The 21,204-nt window shown below is 36.8% G+C and overlaps 1 protein-coding gene across 5 annotated transcripts in view; it reads right to left on the reverse strand.

Annotated features, from left to right (window-relative positions):
• Positions 1 to 21,204, reverse strand: part of LOC142353142 (uncharacterized) — a 78,852-nt gene that overhangs the window by 50,729 nt on the left and 6,919 nt on the right. For 4 of the 5 annotated variants that reach the window (XM_075405353.1, XM_075405351.1, XM_075405352.1 and 1 more), the window contains exons 2-7: positions 16,915 to 17,468; positions 16,187 to 16,669; positions 13,693 to 14,016; positions 9,069 to 9,548; positions 5,215 to 5,329; positions 75 to 370 (exon numbers count right to left, since the gene is read on the reverse strand). In XM_075405353.1, coding sequence (XP_075261468.1) covers positions 75 to 370; positions 5,215 to 5,329; positions 9,069 to 9,548; positions 13,693 to 14,016; positions 16,187 to 16,669; positions 16,915 to 17,468 — 2,252 coding nt within the window. The remainder of the gene's footprint in view (positions 1 to 74; positions 371 to 5,214; positions 5,330 to 9,068; positions 9,549 to 13,692; positions 14,017 to 16,186; positions 16,670 to 16,914; positions 17,469 to 21,204) is intronic. The other variant, XM_075405354.1, reaches the window with a different exon arrangement.

Raw genomic sequence — 21,204 nt, forward strand, 5'->3', positions numbered from 1 at the left:
TTTCATGCCGTTAATAATGGTCTGCATAACGTAATGAGATATAGCAGGGATGCTCTGGACAAAAAGAAAGTTACCTTTGGTGCCTTGGCAACAGGAGATCCCGAATCAGAGTCAGAAGAGAAGGGATCTGACTGAACACTCCCAATGCCACTGCTGCTCACAGGCGAAGCTCCACTCGACTCCTGTCGGGGTCTGGTTACTTTCGGGGGCCTGATCACGGACCCAACAAGAATACCACCCGGCGCCGGGGTGCTGAAGGGTGAACAGTTGAGGCTGTTGTTGATCTGACTTTGGGTCACGATGTTTTGTAACACATTCATGTTACTTGCAGCCACTGACACTTGTTTCATTGACGCGCTCAGCTGTTTTTCTAAAGTCAAAGCGGTCTTTCTAGAGTCAAATCATTGTTTTCACCCTGAACATATTTTTCTCTTCCTTAAACATTGGTGCGCAATTTAATGCGTGTTTTTGTAGTGATAATAGTTTGTACCGTCTACTCCAACAAGAGGCGGGACTAGCCATTAAAATAAAGTAACAGCACAGAGCTGCTTAGCATAACATAGCCGGCAGATTGCCGGAATAGCTGCGAAAGAATTTTTTGTTGAACCTAAAAACAGGAAGCAAAGATTTATCAGTAGAAAAAAAAGAAAGTTCGATGCAAATAAATTTAGTCTCGATCTTTCAAATCAGGACTGAAGTAACTTATATCAATGTGAAGATGGAAATAGCATGTACAATGTTTTCATAAACGTTAAGATTGCCGGAATTGTTAAGATTGTTAAAATTGTTAAGATTGCCGGAATAGCTGCGAAAGAATAGACCTGCGTGCCATATAAAAGAGATAGAAACAGATACAGATCTGAATTGAAAAAAAATTCGACGCCGCTCAAAAAACTATGCAAAAAACATTCAGCGATAAATTAATAAAGCTTGTTAAAATTCATTCCGCAGAAGCCTCTTATTAGGGACCTTCATTGCACAAATGTGTTCCTTTGATCTTGAACAAATTAAATTAAACCTAAGTTTTTGAAGTGCAAAAGTCATTTTATTGAGTGAGGTAAGTCACGAATGATCAAAATCTAATCAAGCAAATAACCTAAACTTTTGCTCGAGCGAGTGAGAAATGACGTCAAGCGCGAAAATGCCGTTAGTGAGAGGAAGAAGTCATTCAGAAAATTCGATTTTGTCAGCTTTGCTGTGTGAACAAATGTAAAACGAAGAGCGTCAGACGACGAAACAAAAAACATAGCAGGACAAGTCCTGACGTAATTCAAAGAATTTTCATTGACTAAACAGAAAACTAGGCCTAGAATGGACTATGAATGGATTGGGATAAGGGTGTTTCGGGGGTGGCCACAGCGTCTCAATTATGTGAAACTGTTACAAAAGCAATCAAAAAGTTGAAACCTCACCGAGTTCTACTTTCTGAAATTCCACAAGTTAAAAATGGCCATTATGGGCGTGAATCGAATAATATTGAAATTGTAGAGTTCAATAAGCAACTGGGAAATATAGCTTTGGAGTTAAACGGAACATTTAAATGGACAAAAGTAGAGGTTATGAAATGCAACATTACAACATCCGAAATATCTAATGATGGTGTTCATTTAAATTTGGCTGGAGTACAAAAAATGTCAAGAGTATTCGGAACTATTATCAACAGCATAATATTACTGTCACAAAACAACATTGCACTGCGACAAATTCAGCGTTTTTAATCAATCCTTTGGTTGTGTGACAATGTTTTTAGTCAGCAAAAATGAACATTTCCAAACTAATAGTTTTTGCTTTTTTACTTACCACCTCAAATGAAAAGTTTATATATTCGGTTATGTCACACAACCAAAATCATGATAATTATAAAGCGAAAATTAGGTTCGGCTTTCTTCGATTTTTGAATATGTGCAAAATAGTTCTTTTACAATTCATGCGCTTGCTCCTAAGTGGTGATATTCATCTAAATCCGGGTCCCTTTTCTCAGATTCGTGAATCGGACATGCTGATAGACATAGTTACAAAAGATTGCAAAAATCTAAGCATTTGTCTCCTCAATGCACGCAGTTTAAAAAACAAATATGATTTTTTCACTGACTTTTTGACTAATTTGACTCAAAACAAAAGTGATCCTAACTGAAACTTGGTTGAATGAAACAGATATTTATCCGGAGAATTTTTTGAGTCCGAAGCAAAAATTTTATTCAAAATCAAGGTCATCAAAGACAGGAGTAAATAAGGGTGGGGAGTGTTGCCATCTGGGTTCCTAGAGACATATCTTCAAAACAGCGAAATGATCTAAATGTACTCAATGAAAGCTTTTTTGAGTCCGTATTGTCCAAATAAAAACTTGGGAAACTGTTTCATTGACGAATTAACATCAGACTTCCTCGGCGTACTCAATCACTGACGAAGTTTTGCTTTTTGGCGATTATAATCTCAATTATTTCAACAAAAGAGAATCCACTTTATTGGATGAATTTGCCAGTAATTCCGGACTTACCTTGTCAAACACAGAAAAACCAACACGAGCCAACAGCCAAGGCGTAACACTAATCGACCATGGGTTTTCCAGCAAAAACCAAATTCAAGATGTTCAGATTTTTTCCCCATCAGTTGAAATGGATCACTTGATTGTTTTGTACAGTACCAATTTTTTTGTTGAACCTAAAAACCGGAAGTTTTATCAGTAGAAAAAAAAGAAATTTCGATGCAAATAAATTTAGTCTCGATCATTCAAATCAGGACTGGAGTAACTTATATCAATGTGAAGATGGAAATAGCATGTACAATGTTTTCATAAACGTTTTCAGTTGTACTCTAGAGTTGCACGCCCCAATTACAAAAAACTTTCAACCAGAAGAAAAATTGCTGAAAAACCTTGGCTAAAAAAAGAGCTGAGAGAAGCGATCACGAAAAAACATAGACTTTTTAATATCTGGAAAAAGAACCCATCGGAGCAAGGGCATACAATTTTCAAATGTCAGAGAAATTTGGTTAATAGACGTTTAAAAACAGCCCAAAACGAGTTTTGCAAAAAATTTTTCAAAGATCTACCAACAAGTAAAGAACAATGGAGATTCGTAAAAAAAAATTGGCAAAGAAAGGGAGTGTCTCAATATAGACAAACTAGTCGATGGTGAAAGAGAAGTAGAAAATGAACTTGATATTGCAAATTGTCTCAATAGAAGTTTTCAAAAACTAGGCTTATAGAATGGACAATATGTGAGCGCTCCAAATATTTCTCGAATAGAAGTTAGGAAAAAGTTTTGCTTCAGAACAGTTACACTAAAGGAACTCTATGATACCATTGATTCACTCGACAACAATAAGTCTCCGGGTCAGGGCGTTTTTAATGCTTGGGCAATCAAGGCAGCAAAGTTTGCAATTGGAACCCATTTGCAGTTTGTTTTTAACACATGCATTAGCCAAAATATTTTCCCGGAAAATTTAAAACTTGCTTTCATTAGTCCGGTCTACAAAAAAGGGGATGTGAAAATTTGTGAGAAGTATAGGCCTATCTCAATTACTCCAATGTTTGCAAAACTCTTTGAGCGTATACTTCTCAATCAGGTTAACGAATTTATGCAAAGAGAAAAAATCTTGAACGGTACACAGTTTGGATTTCAAAAACAAGTCTTCTACAGATGCTGTTTTACACTTAATCGAAGACTTACAAGAAAACTATAACTGAAAAATTTCAGTTGCCGTTTTTATTGATCTAGCTAAAGCATTTAATTCAATATCGGACAAAATTTTTCTCTTACGGACAAAATTTTTCTCTTAGATTGAAGCTTACGGTTTTTCAGAAAGTGCAGTTGATTTATTTGCTTCAATTCTTAAAAACAGACAGCAGTGTGTTAAGATAAATGATGTTTACTCAGAATGGTTGGAAACAAATCATGGTGTTCCACAGGGAACCGTTTTAGGGCCACTTGTTTTTCTTCTCTACATTAATGATTTTCGAAAAAAGGTACAAGGAAACTTCGACATAATTCAATTTGCTGATGACACATGTTTCCATTTTAGCAGAAACAATGTCAGCGAACTGGAAAAATGTGTTTCTGAAATACTGGAGAAAACAGATAATTATCTAAAGCAAAACAAATTAACCATGAATACCGGTAAAACTGAAATTCTTTGCGTCTCGAAAGAAAATGAAAATTTTAATCCAATAGTTTATCGGGGACAAGAAATTAAGCCACAAAGTCACTGCAGATACTTGGGTATAATGATTGATTCTAAATTAAACTTTCATGTAGAACTCAACAAAGTCCTGTCAAATATGGCCACAGCGATTAGATCCATATATCTTATACGTTATCGGTTACCTCTGAAAGCACGATTGATGCTATTCAATTCCCTAGTCCTTTCTCATTTAACGTTCAGTGCTCTATTTTTTCAGAACTTGAAATTCTCTGAAATGCAGCGGATTAATCGACAAATCAATTGGGGAATTAAAGTTTGCTATATGAGAAAAAAGTTTGAGAACAAAGTGGTAATGTCTTAGTAAGAAAAAACAACAGAACTGGACAGCTAATTCTCCTAAGGTCGAGCAGTCGATCATTACAAAAAAGAAGCATCCAAAAATGGAATAAACTTCCCCGTGAAGTCCGGACTATCAGATCACGCTCAAAGTTTAAACGCATGTTAAAACAGCATCTGCTCCAACAATTCAAACTTGTACCGTTGGAAAGGAATGTTGGTGGCTTCAAAAGTTATTTTTACCTTTAAAAAACGGAACCACAAATTTTGATTTTTAACATTGTACTAATTTTGTATATATAATTTTAAACTTGTAATATTTAACCCCCGGGTTATAATTTCAATTTACTTGTTTAAACAAAAAAAAACAAAAAAGCGAAAAACGGTAAAAATCAAAGTCAAATCGCCGCATGTGAACAAAAATACCACTAGCGAGAAAGCGAATTTTTGTTGAAACACCGTTTTATCACTCTAAAGTTAGAGCAAAAAATATTCACGCCGCACAACCACTCGCTTTTTTGCTCCACTTCCTGTTTCGGCGTGACCAAAATCACTACTCCAATTTGACTTCAAAAATCATGAAAATGTGTGAACAGATCTTAAAAAAAGACAGCGCCGCAATACAATTCAAATTCTGTGAATTGTAAAAAACCCAAGAGCACCGCAATATAGCTCCGCTCAGCTTACTCGCAGGTATAATAAATAATTCCCACTCAGGGAGGTCTTCGAACTAACTAAGCTCTGAGACTTCATCAATCAATGCGCTGTTATGATTCTTCAGGTGCGCATTCTCCTTCTCCAAATCTTGAATCCGATCAATTGCCTTCTGCAGAATTCCCGACTTGTTCATCTAAAAGATACATTATTACATTGAAACCGGCTGCTATAAAACACGCAACGTAAGCAAAAACTCCCTCGAAAATCTATTCTCATTAAATTTAAAAGTTGTGTGAAACAAATTCACGCCCTACAACTACTAGCTTCTCGCTCGCTTCACAATTTCGGGGTGACTGAAATGACCACTTAATTTTAATTAGCTAATTTAGTTCAAAAATCATCAAATACATTTACCCATATAGAACATAGACTTACATGCTGTAGAATATAGATAGCAACAGATACAAAATTGAGTTGCTGCAGTTGCCAACCTTTTAAGACTAAAACGATTTCGATTTTTTTTAAAAAAACGTTTGCTATTTTATTTTTGTCACAATGCTTTGTGTTTGTGATAATATTGATAATTATATAGGATTACCATATTAACGAAGGGGTTAGAGTGATCTCAAATGACCTTAATAAAGTTAGGAAACAAACATAACCGACTAACGTCTGGTAAATTGCTCTCAAACCACCGGCGAGCGGCTGGCTTTATCAGTAGTTAGCCCAGTTTTCGTGAGGCTAGCCTTAGCTTGACTGAAGGGGCGTGAGGTGATCGCAGCGCGTGCAACGGGGGGGGGGGGTGAGGCGGAGAGTCGCAACGGTGGGAGGGGGCCTTTGATCGCGCGAGGACCCTACGGCCTGAACGATGTGCAGGGTGGGGATTTTTTGGGGGGCGGATGAGGCGCTGCCGGGGGGTCGACCTCTAAGAACCACCCTTCACACCTTCTCCAATCGCATAATTGGACACTAGTGAGCTGAAAGGCTCTAAGAGCATTTAATGCCTGCTGGTCGCTACCTGTTTATCCCGAGGATGTAAAGTAAAATGGGTCAGACGAAAAATGGGTCAAGCGAAAAATCGCATTAAAAAAGACCAACAGGACTAATATAATTGCTACAAACTTCGTTTGAGAGCAATTAACCGACTAACGTCGGGCGAATTCCTCTAAAATGGCCGGCAAGCGGCTGGCTTCGTCAGTAGTTAACAACGGTTTATTGAGGCAAGGTTAAGCTTAATTGAAGGGGCGTGATATGAGCGCAGCGGTGGGGGGGGCGTTGGGTGCGCCGGGGTGGGCGATTGATGGGGGCAACGGCGGGGAGGGGTTCTTTGGCTGAATGGGGCCACGTCCTTCAGCATGGGGCCCATCACAGACCCATCACTAACCTCTAAGAACCGACCGTCACACCATGATTATTCGTCTCAATACAGTTTCTGAGAATCGCATACTTGGAGCCTAGTGAGCTGACAGGCTCCCAAGATAACTTAATGCCTTAATGCCCTCTGGGTGTTTCCTGTTTATCCAGTTTTTGAGGACGGAAAGTTAAATGGCTCAGAAGAAAAATTGGTCAAGGTGAAAAATGGCATAAAAAGACCACAGGAACAAGATAATTGCTACAAACTTCGTTTGAGAGCACTTAATCATTTAGACGCTGAGTCTTTGAGAGTGCGGTAAGTCGGTTTTGATTAAAAAATTTATCGCACAGTTCAGCTTGAAACTCTCCGCCGATTATTTAAAAGAAATGATGTCACGCACATAAAAGTAGCAAACGAGTAGAGAAATAGCTGCATGAAAAGATCAACGAAATTGATCTTTTGAAGTTGGCAGCGTCAAAAAAAGTAAAAAGATGAGCATCAGACAAAACAAAAACCATGATCACCTCAATATAGCTAAGCTCAGCTTCTAGCTCTAAAAACATAGCCTGAACTACAATCCAGTGACCTGATTGCCCGACAGATTACTGGAAAATAACCCCAATTGAAGTTCATATACAATTCAAAAAGCAGTTTGAGCACAATTAGGGAAGAAAACTAGCCAACAAAAATCAAAAAGATTTCACACAAAATATTGAACAATTTCTAACATTAGGTATAACGAAACATATTGTTGTTCGACGAAGAAAAAAATAAGTCCACAAAAGCCGGCAGTTATAAAGGTGAGGGCCGGCTTATAAAAATTTGATTAAGAACTAAAATTAAGATCTAAAAAGCGGATAACTTTTTAGCGAACTACAGGTATTATTCATCGAAACGAATAACTACAGGGCAAACAACTTTAAAACTTAGCCCGAAAAACTTCGCTTTTAGAAAACACACCTATATCGTATGACAGAGAACATAAAAAGAAATGCAAGCATAACTCAACTTTTGAAAACAAATGGTGCCAATCACTAAAACCAAGGACAAAATACATAAGTCTTTAAACAGATTAAAAAATGCATCATTAGAAAGCAATTGGGATTTTTCAATAATGCAATTAAGGGATGAAGTAACGAACAAAAAATGGCGGGAAAAATTACAAAAAAAAAGCATTTTTCGAAAACAAATGGCATTCAAATTTTAGACGAGATACTAAAAAATTCAAAGGATTAGACTACACCTCGTTAGAAAGCCAACGCCAACTCATTAGACAGACATAGTGACAGCTCGTAAAAAAAGTAGATAAGAGCAAAACTCAGAAATTATTTTTAAAACGATTGGTGCCAAAGTCGTAAAAGTCGCAATTAGCTGCTTATAAAGTAAATCAAAGAAATGCAGCTAGGTACCATTACAATACGAATTCAGCTTGTAGTAGCATTAGCAAAAATATGAAGCCTAAAAAGAGTAAAAATAAGTATTTATCGTAAACTGGCACTCAAAATCAAAAAAAAAATTCGAAAACCAAAGATAAATCTACTTTGAAGCTCAAAATTTTACAGCTTGGAACTACTCGTTTTTTGCTCTCAGAACTCTTTCGGTGTAAATGAAATTACCACTCGAATGTGACTTGTTAGCGACTTCAAAAATCATCAAAATATGTGAACACATCTTTCAAAACATAGCTGGCAGATTGCCAGAAAATAGCCGCAATAGATTCGCAGATCGGCAGTCTAAAAAAAAACAGTAAAAAAGACAGACCAAAAAAATTTGTCTTTTCATTGAAGGTTGATCTGTTATATTTTGATTAAAAATCTGTATAAGTTATTGCTGCCTCTATTAGCTGCTCTCTAATAACATTCATTTAGAGTGACACACACCCATTTGACCTTATCTCTTTGAATTAAAGTAAATAAAAGTCGATTTCAAAGTGAGGAAGTCATTTTTGAGAGTGAGGTAAGTCAAGTGTGACCAAAAATTTAATCACGCGCATGAACAAAAAACTCGCTCCACTAAGAGCGAAAAATGACGTCACACATGCAATTCAGTTGAAATTGCATGAAAGAATGAACAAAAAGTGGCTGTGACGTCATATGGTCGTAACAAAAATCATGACGACGAAATAAAAAAAAACCAAGAGAAGGCCAATAATAGCCCCAGCTATCGCTGTGCGGCTATTAAAAAGACAGCAACAATAAAATCGTTGGACAGCGACAATAAATTCGTTGGACCATTACAACCTAAATTCTTTGGATTGCAAAAATCTTATAGAAGACCAACTCTTCTCTTTAAGAATCTAGAAAGCCAATCTCCGCTTACGAAAGCAGACCAATAGGGCCCAAGATATTGAACTAAGAAATTAAAAATCGTGGGTCGTAAAAACAAGGATGACCCTAAGTCAGCATTAGGCGGCTATCAAAAATACTAAAGCCTTTGACCTTACATATTGAGGACACTCTTTTGATATTACATTAGAACCGACAGAACACAAACAAATGCTGCGAACATAGCTTGAAGACACAACTACAATAACTGCTCCAAATTCGAGCACCCAAACAGTGAAAGGTGTTGCTCAAACCTTAACTTCCGAACCCAACACGGCATCTTTGAGTTTCACAATTTTGTCATTGATGCTCAATCTGTATCTCTTCTCAATCACGTTGTGGGTACTTCTGGGCTTGCCAATTAACGGATTGTGCACATTCATATGTTGGTTAACATTACCAATTACATCATCAGGCTCGGGAACCGGAACTTGACGTTGAGCAATAAATGCTGCGGATGACCTTGGGAAACTGTCTCGGGTGATGGTCGTCTGGTGTTCAGGGGGTGAAGAGTAGTCGCTGTCCGAGTTGTTTCTATACGAAACAGTCTCAACTTCTTCCACATTTGCGAAACTGCTCACTGTGAATCGTGACGGAGCAACGGCTGTGGGTTCCAAGTTTACATTATGTGAACTCTGATTGTTGTTGTGAATAGCTGCGAATGATTGTAGGGGACTATTCTGGGTTTGACTTTGATGTGCCACGCAGAAGCGGTTGGATGGGCGCATAGCGATCTAAGCACAGAACAGTTTCAGCCCACCGAAATGGGACGGAAAGGAATGGGAAAATGAGTTACAATTCCAACCTTTCGACAGTGAAACATTTTGATAGTGAAATCAGATACTGATTTTGAGGTCACCCAAGGTTGACTTTCTGATAAAACACTGATCAAACTTAATTTTGAAGATCACACTTGTTGAGATAGACATTCAGCGTAGCTTTCTGTATCTCTAGAACTAGCTCAAGCTCCATTTGAAAACCAAAATTACTTAACAATCCAGAAAGATCCATTCAAAAAAGGATTTGTGTTAAGGCAAAAAAGAAAATGTTTAATTTATTTGTTATCTTGAAGTTCAAATTAACTCAACAAAAAAACCTCATAAATTAGCCACCTCAACTTACTCCCAGTTGGACCTTAAAGTACAGCAAAAAATACTTAAAAATATTACCAAAATGTAGTAATACTTTTACGACCTCAGCTCACTTTCAGCTAGTGATAGCTATCTCGCGTGCATTAAAAAAATTGATCAGATGACCAAAAACCTTATAAACGCCGCATAAAACATGCAACTAAAGGGTTTTATCACCTTTCCAAAATAAATCAACGACGTATCTCCGTCGCGCTTTTATTGCATTTGTCAAGAAGAACTTGTTTGAAAACAAATCTGAATGACTGCCGCAGAATCAACACTACAATACATGTCTTACAATGTCAAACTTTACATTGTCAAGATGAACTTAGTTTGGAAACAAATCAGTTTGACCGTCGCAGAATCAACATTACATTGTCGATTAATCTGATACCACCGCATTTTTCTGTTTCGATAATAATCATAACTATAGTTTCTTCTGTCAACAATAGCTTCCATGTTTTTCAAATTTTCAATTGGCAAATTAGCTGGTTGTAAAATTCAAGCTTAATTCATGGACCCGCACAATCGGGTGTTCATTTTATCGGTCGCACTGTGTAACCCCTCTGATTGAAATTTATTGTTCCGATCCACTATAGTGGGGGAGGAACTATATACTCAAATGGGTTTTTTGTTCAGGCAATTTTGGCCGATCGATATAATTATCGTACAGAGTTGTGAGTGGTATCATCAAAGAGCCCGCCCAGCGTAGAATATGGAATTTCAAATTTTGCTTTTTATAGGGAGTTATCGAGGTTTAAAGTTTAGTGAATAATAGACGTATTTCAGCTGTTTTTATTCACATTTTTGGTATTTTTGACCTAATTTTCGTCAATTTTGCTAAAAAATTGTTAACTGTAGTGTCATTGCTTTTATCTCTAAAGATAAAGGAGGGTTGCTGAATTATTCGATCTGAGTTTTATGGCTAGAAACTAGGCTAAATTTTTCAAATTTCACTTTTTTCGGGACCAAATTTGTTTTTTTTTAGCCCACTTGCTATAAATTTCCTGGAAGCAGTTGCATTAAAACTGCGGCCATACTTTTTGTAAGCTGACAAAAAGCTAGTTGCACTCCCGCTGGCTTTGAGAGTCTTCTAGAAATATAACTTTGTCAGTTTTTGCAAAATTAAACACGATAATTATACAAAATGCATTCTTATTTTTGACAAACTGAAAAATTTTGTTAAAAATTTGATCGATATCGCAATCATTTGAACCAATGAGTATTTAGACACGCAGCAAAATCTGGATTTATCTTGATCTCGCCATGGGTCCTGACGAAAAAATTTTAATGGGGCGCGAGCTTTTTTTTTTAAATATTTCCACTATGTAAATGTTTTTTATGTAAATTACTGACAAGAATTTCGAACCAGGGTTCAAATATTGCCAGATACTGTTTACAATACACGAGGCCCTACGAGATTATATTAGGTTTACATAGTTCAGCTCAAGGTTTTTATAGCTCTCACCAATTGTTTCCGAAAAATTTTATGGACTTCTTGAGTTTTGCTTTCATTAGTTATCTTTTTCGTGGCCCAATGACTTATTTTCCCTAGTGAAAGATCCAGTTATATTTTAGGAGGTATACACGAACCAAGACAATTCTTTTACTTGTCTAATGTCTGTTATGACTGTGAATATATTTGTTTAAGGAAAATATCGATTAATTTTTTAAAAACTGCCACTATTTAATCTTAATTCTCTAAGCTTCGGGCGCAGTTTCAGTAAAAACAGGCAAAAAACGATTTAATGTGGGTAATAAATTAATGTAGTAACGGCTTTATGTTCAACTAATGATCTTTGTTTTGCTACTAGGCGTTTTCAATTTTTTTGTTGAGCATAATTGCGTATTCTATATGCAATTCATTTTGTTTCCTTGTCGAATTATCACATTGACAAGTCTAATTGAAGGAAAGCATAGTACGGAAAATGCAAAGCGTTCAAAAAAATGTATCTGGATTTCTTAATTGTTTTTGTTATATAGTTTGTGCTTTTTTGCTGAGACACAGTTATCTCGCAAAAATTTATGGATTTTTTTCGTTTTTGCCTAAGTTTGTCTTTCTTTTTGTTGTTCTTCGCCAAATACCTGACAACGATAGGTCTCAATTGCTTCCCCAGGATGTATAATTCAAGCTATTAAAGATCTCAGTTTATAGCTATAGCTGTTTGTTTTAATGACTTTCAAATTGAATATAAAAGAGATTTTTTTCTCAATTGTATCCTTTTTGCTTTCAATTTTATAATCATGTAACTCAATCTCACCAACTAGAAGTCTCAAATACTTTTATTGATAGAAACATTTTTTTCGCGCTTGGTTAATTGTTGTGACTGATTGCTTCGACCATTAATTTCATAAAAAATTTTCGAGAATTCTAAAATGTTTAATTTTTGGGTTTCCTTTTGTTTTCATGTCAACGTAGTCCTTGTATAATACTCTTTGAATTTAAGATGAGGAGAGAGTGACGATTTACAGTTCTTGCAGGTACCATTATATAATTATAGTGCCCTGAACAATGTGATCTCGTATAATTGGCTCCATATACTTGCCATTTTGGGGGGTCGTCTCATTATTAACAGGCCCAATCGGCTTCCTGAGGTATTGCAACTCAACCCATCGTTGTTTGTTGAAATTTTAAGTGTCATTACTTCTGAAAATATTTGTTTTCAAAAACATTTGGGTTTTTGGGCTTCGTCATTTTTAAATAGTTTTTCGGTCGATTTGTAGCGCAGTCTCTGTAAACACAGGTCACAACACGGTTCCAGTGGACTGTAAATTAATCTTTAACATTTTAGGGATTTCAGTTGATATCTAATGACATTAAAAACGGTGAACTCAATTGTTTTTAAAAATAGAAACGTATTTTTGAACTTCGCACCTCTTTGCTTTTTTGTAGACTTGTTAACCAGTCGCTTTGAGGACAGGTCCCATATCTTTTCTAATGAAGTACAGGTTAAATTATTTCGTTTCAGTTTTATCTGATGCGAGTTTAATTTTGTTATGATTTTTTTTATTAGACATCGAGTTTTGGTCGTAAATAATGTTTGTTGCTTGATATTTATTATTGTACTTTCTAGTAGTCCAAAAACGTTCATCGGCCCTCTAGCGTGGCATTATTGTATTCCATTGGTTGTTTAGTGAACGATATGTATTTTTTGAAAGTTTTCTATCTCTTCATCATTTGATAGCCAATTAAGTCAAGAATGTGGAAGAGTGGGATCGGAATATATGTGCGTACGCACATTATCGAGCCTCCTTGTTTTAATCCAGCAGCAAAAGGTTTTGTCCACTTTTCAAGTTTACAACTGGAAGTACTCGAATCAACAACCACTTTATGAACATGGTCGGGTTTGGTAAGGTTTTGTTCAAGTTCAGCACACTTACATTCTTGGAAAGTTTATATAGCACAAGAGGTCTACTATAAAATAATCTGATAGTACAATCAGTGGAATTCAATTGATTCCTTGATCAAACTTAAAATGAAATGGCAACCACATTAGTGAACATTGTCTATTCAATTTAGTTTTTCAAATTCTGACGAACAATTTCAAAGTATTCTTAAATTGACCAGTCAATCGACGAATGAGCTCAGTATACTTTAGTACAAAAAAATGGCAGCTTATTTTGTCCATTTTTCTTCTATTCAAGTATCTTTCATCAATAGCAATCAGTAAGATGATTATAACATAATCAGAGGCAATTAATAGTGATTTCATCTCTTGCACTTTCTCCTCTCAATTTCGATTCTTACATTAAACACTGCTCCACCGTCGTCCGTGTCACAGCCACAAGCTGGACAAACCTCGAGTGACCCCGAGGCAGAACTGCCTTGCCCTGCTCCCCCCGTTCTACTCCACCCAGCCAGACTTCCACTGACTGAGGGGGTATGGTGGGCATAGAGGGGGGAGGAGGAGGCATTGGCGGATGCATATACTTCACTGGAGGAGGAATAGTAGTGTTGTTGTTGGTGGTGCTGACGATGTTGACCACTTAGTTCATTGTTAATAAGTGCCTCAATGTCACCCGTGCTACTACTGCTCAAATAAGACAAGAGAGCAGGCGCATTCGACACCTCCTGCTCAAATTCAAACAATGTTCAAAACTGTCTTTAGCAACGTTTCTTCAAAGCAGCCAGATAATCGAATTGTGAAATTAATCAAACCCATCTCTGTCATTTCTGCATTGAACATACAAAAATACTTGCAATAGCTTACCTAGAAAACCTTGTACCAATAAAATGTATCTCACAAAGATTTAAATTAACAAAAAATGAACATGATTCGTGCTTTATTGTAGAGTGCTATCTCCAAGTCCTTCAAAAATGCAACAGCAGTGTTGACACTGAGACTATCTACGAACCCTGTTGAAATGATTTCGACTAAATTTAATAAGAAAAATATTATAACAGCATCTAACATTGAAGCCTTAAACTAAAAAAAGCCAAAAAACAAAAAGCCAACAAATAAAACTATTGGTTTTTTTCGCAAATCATTTATCAATTTTAGACAAGGTTAGCAGAGGGAATTTTAGCCTCAAAAGTTAAGGCGGCAGAAGGAAAACAGAGTTGCGTGAAAGCAAAAAATGGGGGGACAAAACACCCAAAATATTACTTTTTACAACTTGAATATATCTATCAGCAGTTTCCTAGAAACGTATACTTAGTGACTAGAGAGAGCTCAGCAACTTAGTGCCCTAGTGCTTCACCAGCTCTTCCCGCTTCCTGAGGTTGAAAATTCAAAACAGTCAAAATTGATCAAATCGGCCATTATGCAAAACGAAACAATAATAACGTAACCAACTAACGCGAATTGGCTCTCACACGACTGGCGAGCGGTTGGCTTCGTCAGTAGCTAGCTACGGTTTAGAAAAGCTAGCTTTATCTTACTGAAGGGCGTGCTGTGAGCAAGGCAGGGGCCGGGGGGGTCGAGCGCGCTGGATTACGGATGAAACAATATGCAGGGGTGGCGATTAGGGAGGGCAAGTGGGGGTGGCGATCAGGGAGGGGAAGTAAGGGGGATCGAAGTCTATGAACCTCCCTTCAGGCCATTAATTTACGTCTTCAAAACAGTTCCGGTAAATCGCTACTTCCAGTCTAGTTAGCCGAAAGTCTAACAGAACTTAATGCCCTTCGAGCGTCACTTGTTTGTCTAGTCTTTGAGGACGAAAAATCAAAGTGTCAGTCGAAAAGTCGGTTAAAAGAAAAATCGCTTAAGACCACATGATTAAGACATAACTGCTACAAAAATTCGATTGAGAGCAATCAAAAGTCAAAGTAGTCAACAAAATGACAAAGAGCTCCAGAAAGAATGAACAAACAGATTGATACTGTATGGACATTAAGACTATTGACATACATATGAAAACAGCTTTAAATTGGGAATCACCTTCCGATCCAGCTAAAAAATGTGAAAATAACCAACAAACGTCCAAACGTCGGACAAATTTCTCTAAAACTAAAGGCGAATCGTTAGCTTTGGTTGTAACGAGCTTAAGCACAGTGATGTTGGCCTCAGAGTCCGAGGTTAAAAGAAGGGCGAAGATCGGGAAGTGGCAATCGAGATCGCTCTTCAAGAAATGAAAATCTACCTCCTCAAGCGTTTTTCAGCAGATTCGAACACATTTAAAAGCTTTGGGCTTTACTAGTTTATCCCGTTTTTGAAGACGGAAAGTCAAGTTAAATCTCGCTCTAAGCGAGCGAAAGAACGTTCAAGGAAGTTCTGGCAATAAAGTCAAACTGGCAAAGCAAAAATTTTGCATAAATAAAAAGACACATACCTTCACAATAATTGCTTCCTACTTCGTTCGAGAGCAATTAAAAGCTCACTAGTGTATACATAACAAGATTGTCTTTAAATTGTGCAACCAACTGTTGATACCTATACCTCACACCCGGAATAATAGACCAGCTTTCGATAACTCGCATTTCAACGAAGCAAAATCTGAGCATTTCAGGTGGTTTAAATTGATGTCCAGCTTAACAAAAAAAAACTGATCAGAAATGGCAATAATTGTCTACAAGCCAGAACAGTCAGATCATTAAAACACAAAAATGAAAACACAAATAAATTAATTTGCCTGTTCAAAACTTTACGGTCGCTGCCCACATCAAAATAAACGTTATTCAAGCAGCTTCGACCTAAAAGCCCTCGACCTTTGATTTCAAAATAAAAACACTTGTAGATCAATAATAGCCGCATTACGGCTGACAATATATTATAACAAATCGTTTGCTTATTCCCACTCACCGGTCGGTATTGAGTAACGTGAGATGTGTTGAGGGATGGGATATTCTCGTACGAAGTCGAGACTCCACTCGAAGATTCCGATCCCGGAAAACTGTTCCTCTGTTGTCCCACCTGCGCTAGATCATTCACGGGCGATGCTTGGTCACTACTAGTGCTTGAGTCGCTATTCGGTAGAGTTAAAGTTTGCCGCAAAACAGAACCTGTGAATTGCTTAGGGGACTGGAAAGCTGTCACAACTGGCTCGCTTAGAGGATACGTTGGAGCAGACTGGTATACGGCATCGTTTATAGTAGAAACATTGTTATTATTATTGTTGTAGGGAGCTGCTGTAGGACTGTAGGTGTTATTTTGGACTGTCGGGTGCACAGATGTTTGATACGGTGGTATCTCGCCTGCCGCAATGGTCTGAGACTGTCCATTGACTGGTGCTGCTGTCGTAGAGCGTGGTATTGGTGTTACTTTGTTTAAGGGCCTTGAACTTGCCTGAAATTGACAAAATTTTACACTAAAGATTGGAAAAGATGCCGAGTACTTTCAGGCTGTTTGCTTGGAAAAGAGCGAAAACTTTCCAGACCGTAGAATTGAACTAGAGATTTTTAAAAAGATATTCCAAATGGGTACGAAGGATGCTTAACTGGTTACGAATTTGTAGCAGCCCTTTAAGCCATTTTAAGGTTAATAAGGACAAAAAAGGCTTTGAGCAGTTATCTTATCCGCCAAAAACTTACAGTAGACGCAATATTGTTAGTTTGCTGCTGCATCTCTTGAAGTGTGTTGTCCACGTGCTTCATAGGTGAAGAAGCGACATTTGCTTGTTGGTTGTTACTATTAGGAACAATCAACCAATACGTCTGTCCAGTTTTAGCATCGGTGGTTTGAATTAATTGCCCGTCAATTTGTAGCGGCGCCGAGAGCACATTAGCTGGTCCGGCCGAACTCACCGATGTTGCGACGCGTTGAGGTTGTTGTGGGCTATTCCCTGGTGAACATCGTACATTTTTCATATGATTCTGACTCGAAATTTGCGTTTCTCTAGCAAAGTCAACATTCATTATATTAGTACAGGCAACTCCTTCACTTGTTGTGTACAAAGTCTGTTCTTCGAGTTGTTCAACGTGACTTTTACTTTCTGTCTTCAATTGTCGACGTTGATGTGCAACCATTGATGGATCTGGTTGCGTGGGCGGAAGGGAACTGTCGCCCAGAAATGATTCGAGCTCCAAAGAGTCCATAGTGTCTTGCAAGTCCAGAGACAAAGCAAGTCCGTTATCGTCACACATTACTGAAATATACAACAGATACCAAGAGGTCTCACTAAAAACACCGGCCAAAAAGAGCCAGTAATTCAACTTTGAAGGCTGATTAAAAATGACATCAGATTGCCTAAACAGCTGCCAAATAGACTTGCCAGTCGTAAAATACAGATAGAAACAGAGAGGAATCAATTGCAAATAAACTTTAATTCGAAGAAGGAACATCATTCATAAAATTCTGGGTGCAAAAAGTTTTGACAGCGGAGAGGCTCAAACCCTAATCCCCGGCGTACGAATCGGAAGCATTACCCACTCGGCTACCAGGCCCTTGTCATCTGTTATCTTACAATCAATTTTTCAGTAACCGACATAGTTTCTTGAATGCAATTTAGATCACACAAAAAGCAAGAAATCAAGCGTGAAAAAGTATATAAATATAAAAGACAAAAAAATATAAATAAAAATATAAGTAAAATATATACGTAAAAATATAAGTAAAAATATAAGTATAATAAACAAAGAGCGAAAACGACAAAGAGCGTCAGATGACGAAACAAAAAAAAACATAGCAGGACAAGTCCTGATTTACAATCCAAAAAACTGATTGAAAAACTAAATATTACTATACCTGACCCGCAGACTATTTGTACAATGCTGGCCAAAATCTCAAAATTAGATAAACTAAAAATATTGACACTGCCAAACTTCTTCAAGATAAAATCCTGAAAGCCGAACTTTATCGATTTACATAAATCTATAAACACGAGCAACCGTTTTGAAAAGGGTTCTTGGCCTCTAGAACATTTAGTAACATCGGTTCATTCCTTAAAATGTTTCACTGGCCTCCAAAAAATCAAAAAATTAAAATTCAAAATTATTTAAAAATAGCACTACTTCGTGATATTTATAACCTGAAAAAGATTTCGGTTTCACTACAAACTATCGGGTAACGCACCTGCAAGCCCTAAAAAGGTTTTATTCGCCTCTATAGATTGAAAACTCAAAAAATGTTTAAGCAAACCTTTAAAGCCTTGATCTGATTATCATTAAAAACCATTTCAATGTATTATGAGGCTGTCCAGTAAACCATCTTCAACGCATAAAGATTGTCACTAGTTTTTAAAGATCAATAAACTCAAAAAACCCCCGAAAACCTTCAAAATTTGAAAAAAAAAACTGAATTCTTTTTTGAAAAGTGTCAAAAATTCGTGATACTAACATCTTCAAAACAAAAGCATGGTCTCTGTAAACTACCAAATTAGCCATTTCCAATCCTTTAAAAGTCTCATTGGCCCCTATAGGAGGAATCATTCAAAAAAGGATTAAAAAATTAGAAAAGTTTTCAAATTTTATTAAAAAGTTGCTCGAATCCGTGATACTATTATATTTATAACCAATTAGTTGTCTCCACAGAATATCCAGTTACCAATTAAATCTCCTAAAAAATTCATTTGCCAATTAACATCGAAACCTTCAAAAATGACAGATTTTTGTTAATTATTCAAAAAAAAACTTCAAAATTTAATAAAAGAGTGCTGAAATTCGTGATACTAATATCTTCATAACCAGTTAGTTGTCTTTAGACTATCAATTTACCTATTTAAATGCCATAAAAAAGTCCAATCGAAAAAAGAACAAAACATACAGCACAAAAACACATAAAAAGGACTTAGGCTGGTAAAAAAAAATCTAACTTACGAAAAAGGATTTTTCTATACCCTGCTAACAAAAAACTCGAACTTTTTTTAAAAAATGAACATAGCCGGCAGATTGCCGGAATAGCTGCGAAAGAATAGACCTGCGTGCCATATAATAGAGATAGAAACAGATACAGATCTAAATTGAAAAAAAATCGACGCCGCTCAAAAAAACTAGGTAAAAAACATTCGATAAATTAATAAAGCTTGTTAAAATTCGTTCCGCAGAAGCCTCTTATTAGGGACCTTTACTGCACAAATGAGTTCCTTTGACCTTAAACAAATTCAAATTGAACTTAAGTTTTAAAGTGCAAAAGTCATTTTATTGAGTGAGGTAAGTCACGTATGATCAAAATCTAATCACGCAAATTACCTAAAAACTTTTGCAAAAAGCGAGTGAGAAATGACGTCATGCGCGCAAATGCCGTTAGTGAGGAGAAGAAGTCATTCAGAAAATGTGACTTTTTCAGCTTTGCTGTGTGAACAAATGTAAAACGAAAAAAGAGCGTCAGACGACGAAACAAAAAAAAAACCAAGAGCACCGCAATATAGCTTCGCTCAGCTTACAGCTTCGCAGCTATAAAAAAATTGAACCATTTTAAGCGCAAAAACTCATCTAAAGGAAAGTCACCTTGAAATTACGCCTTCCGGGCTGGTTCGAAACTTTACGCACTCGAATGACTACTAAAGCCAGGGATTCCAACAAAACTTAATGCCCACTGAGCGTTACCTGTAACGTTTTGAAAGCTAAGTCAGAGAAAAATGTGTGAACACGTCTTACAGAAAAGAAATAGAACCAATACAATCCAAATTCTTTGGATTGCAATGACCAAGAGCACCGCAATATAGCTAAGCTCAGCTTCGCAGTTATAATTAAAGAATTCAAAGTTATCTACTCTTAAGGATCAGTAAGTTGAATGCAACAGTCATTTTTAAGAAAAAGCAGAAAGTTTGAAAAAAGAAACATAACCGACTAATGTCGGGCGAATTGTTTTCGAGGCCAGCTGCTTTAGCTTCTTAATTGGGGGAGTGGAGTAAGCGCGGCGGAGGTGCACGGGGTAGAAAAAGGGAGTCGCGGGTTACTGTTCGAAGAATGTGCAGGGGTTTGGGTGAAGGGGGCTGATGTAGAGGGGGGGATGGGGGTATCGTCAAACATTAAGAGCCGAAAGACTCTAGAGCCACTTTGTTTGGCAGCAACTTAAAAAAACTTGCTGGATATATATGCGAGAATCAGAGACAGGCAAAACAAAATAGAATAAAAAATAAAATAGCAATTAGAAAAAAAGGTTCGCAAGAAAGGGTTCCTTGGTGTCATTATCTTCAAAACCAGCTACACAGTGTTGAAATTTACGTATAAACGCAGCTCCGAGCTCAAAAAAATTAAATTCACGTGACTGAAGACACTAAACGTTCCACAAACTTCAGAGAAATTCATCACAAGTTTTCTAGATCTGCATACTTATAACTTCACAACCTAATCTACAAAATTGCTCAATCTACAAAAAAGTAACTTCACAATTTGAAAAAGTTAGCGAGAACTAGAGAAAAGTTTCTTGACTCTACTGTTTTCAAAACCCAATTCAGGCCATGATAATTTAGGCCTCTAATTTCTCCTATGACAAATTTTCAGAAAGCTTTGTTGCCGTATCGATCAAAAATACCAAAAATAAAACCGTAGATGATTTGTACTGGTCCCTGACGATCGAAAAACTGAGAAAATGACAAAATCGCTAAAAAAACTAAAAATTTTAAAACTCAAAAGAACTTGCGATGTGAACATCTTCAAAACTTCTTTCTCTCTAAAAAACCCTTCAGTAGCCCATTTTTAAGTTTAAAAAAGTTTCATTTCTGCCTAAAGGTCAAAACACTTAGAAAAAAATTAAAATTTTCAGAGTAATTTAAAAAAAATGTAATAATCAGTAACACTTAGCGTGTTGAAGTTTGCATTACCAAGACAAAGCTCACAAACTGGTTACTCAAAAAAGTTATGTCTCGAAGACCTTAATTACAATTGACCAACGTCAGTTCGAAGCAGCTTGAGCACTCTGGGCACTTGAAAGACTACTCA

Source organism: Convolutriloba macropyga, chromosome 14 (assembly GCF_964194025.1).
Source record: "Convolutriloba macropyga chromosome 14, txConMacr16.3, whole genome shotgun sequence".
Taxonomy (NCBI): Eukaryota; Metazoa; Xenacoelomorpha; order Acoela; family Convolutidae; genus Convolutriloba; species Convolutriloba macropyga.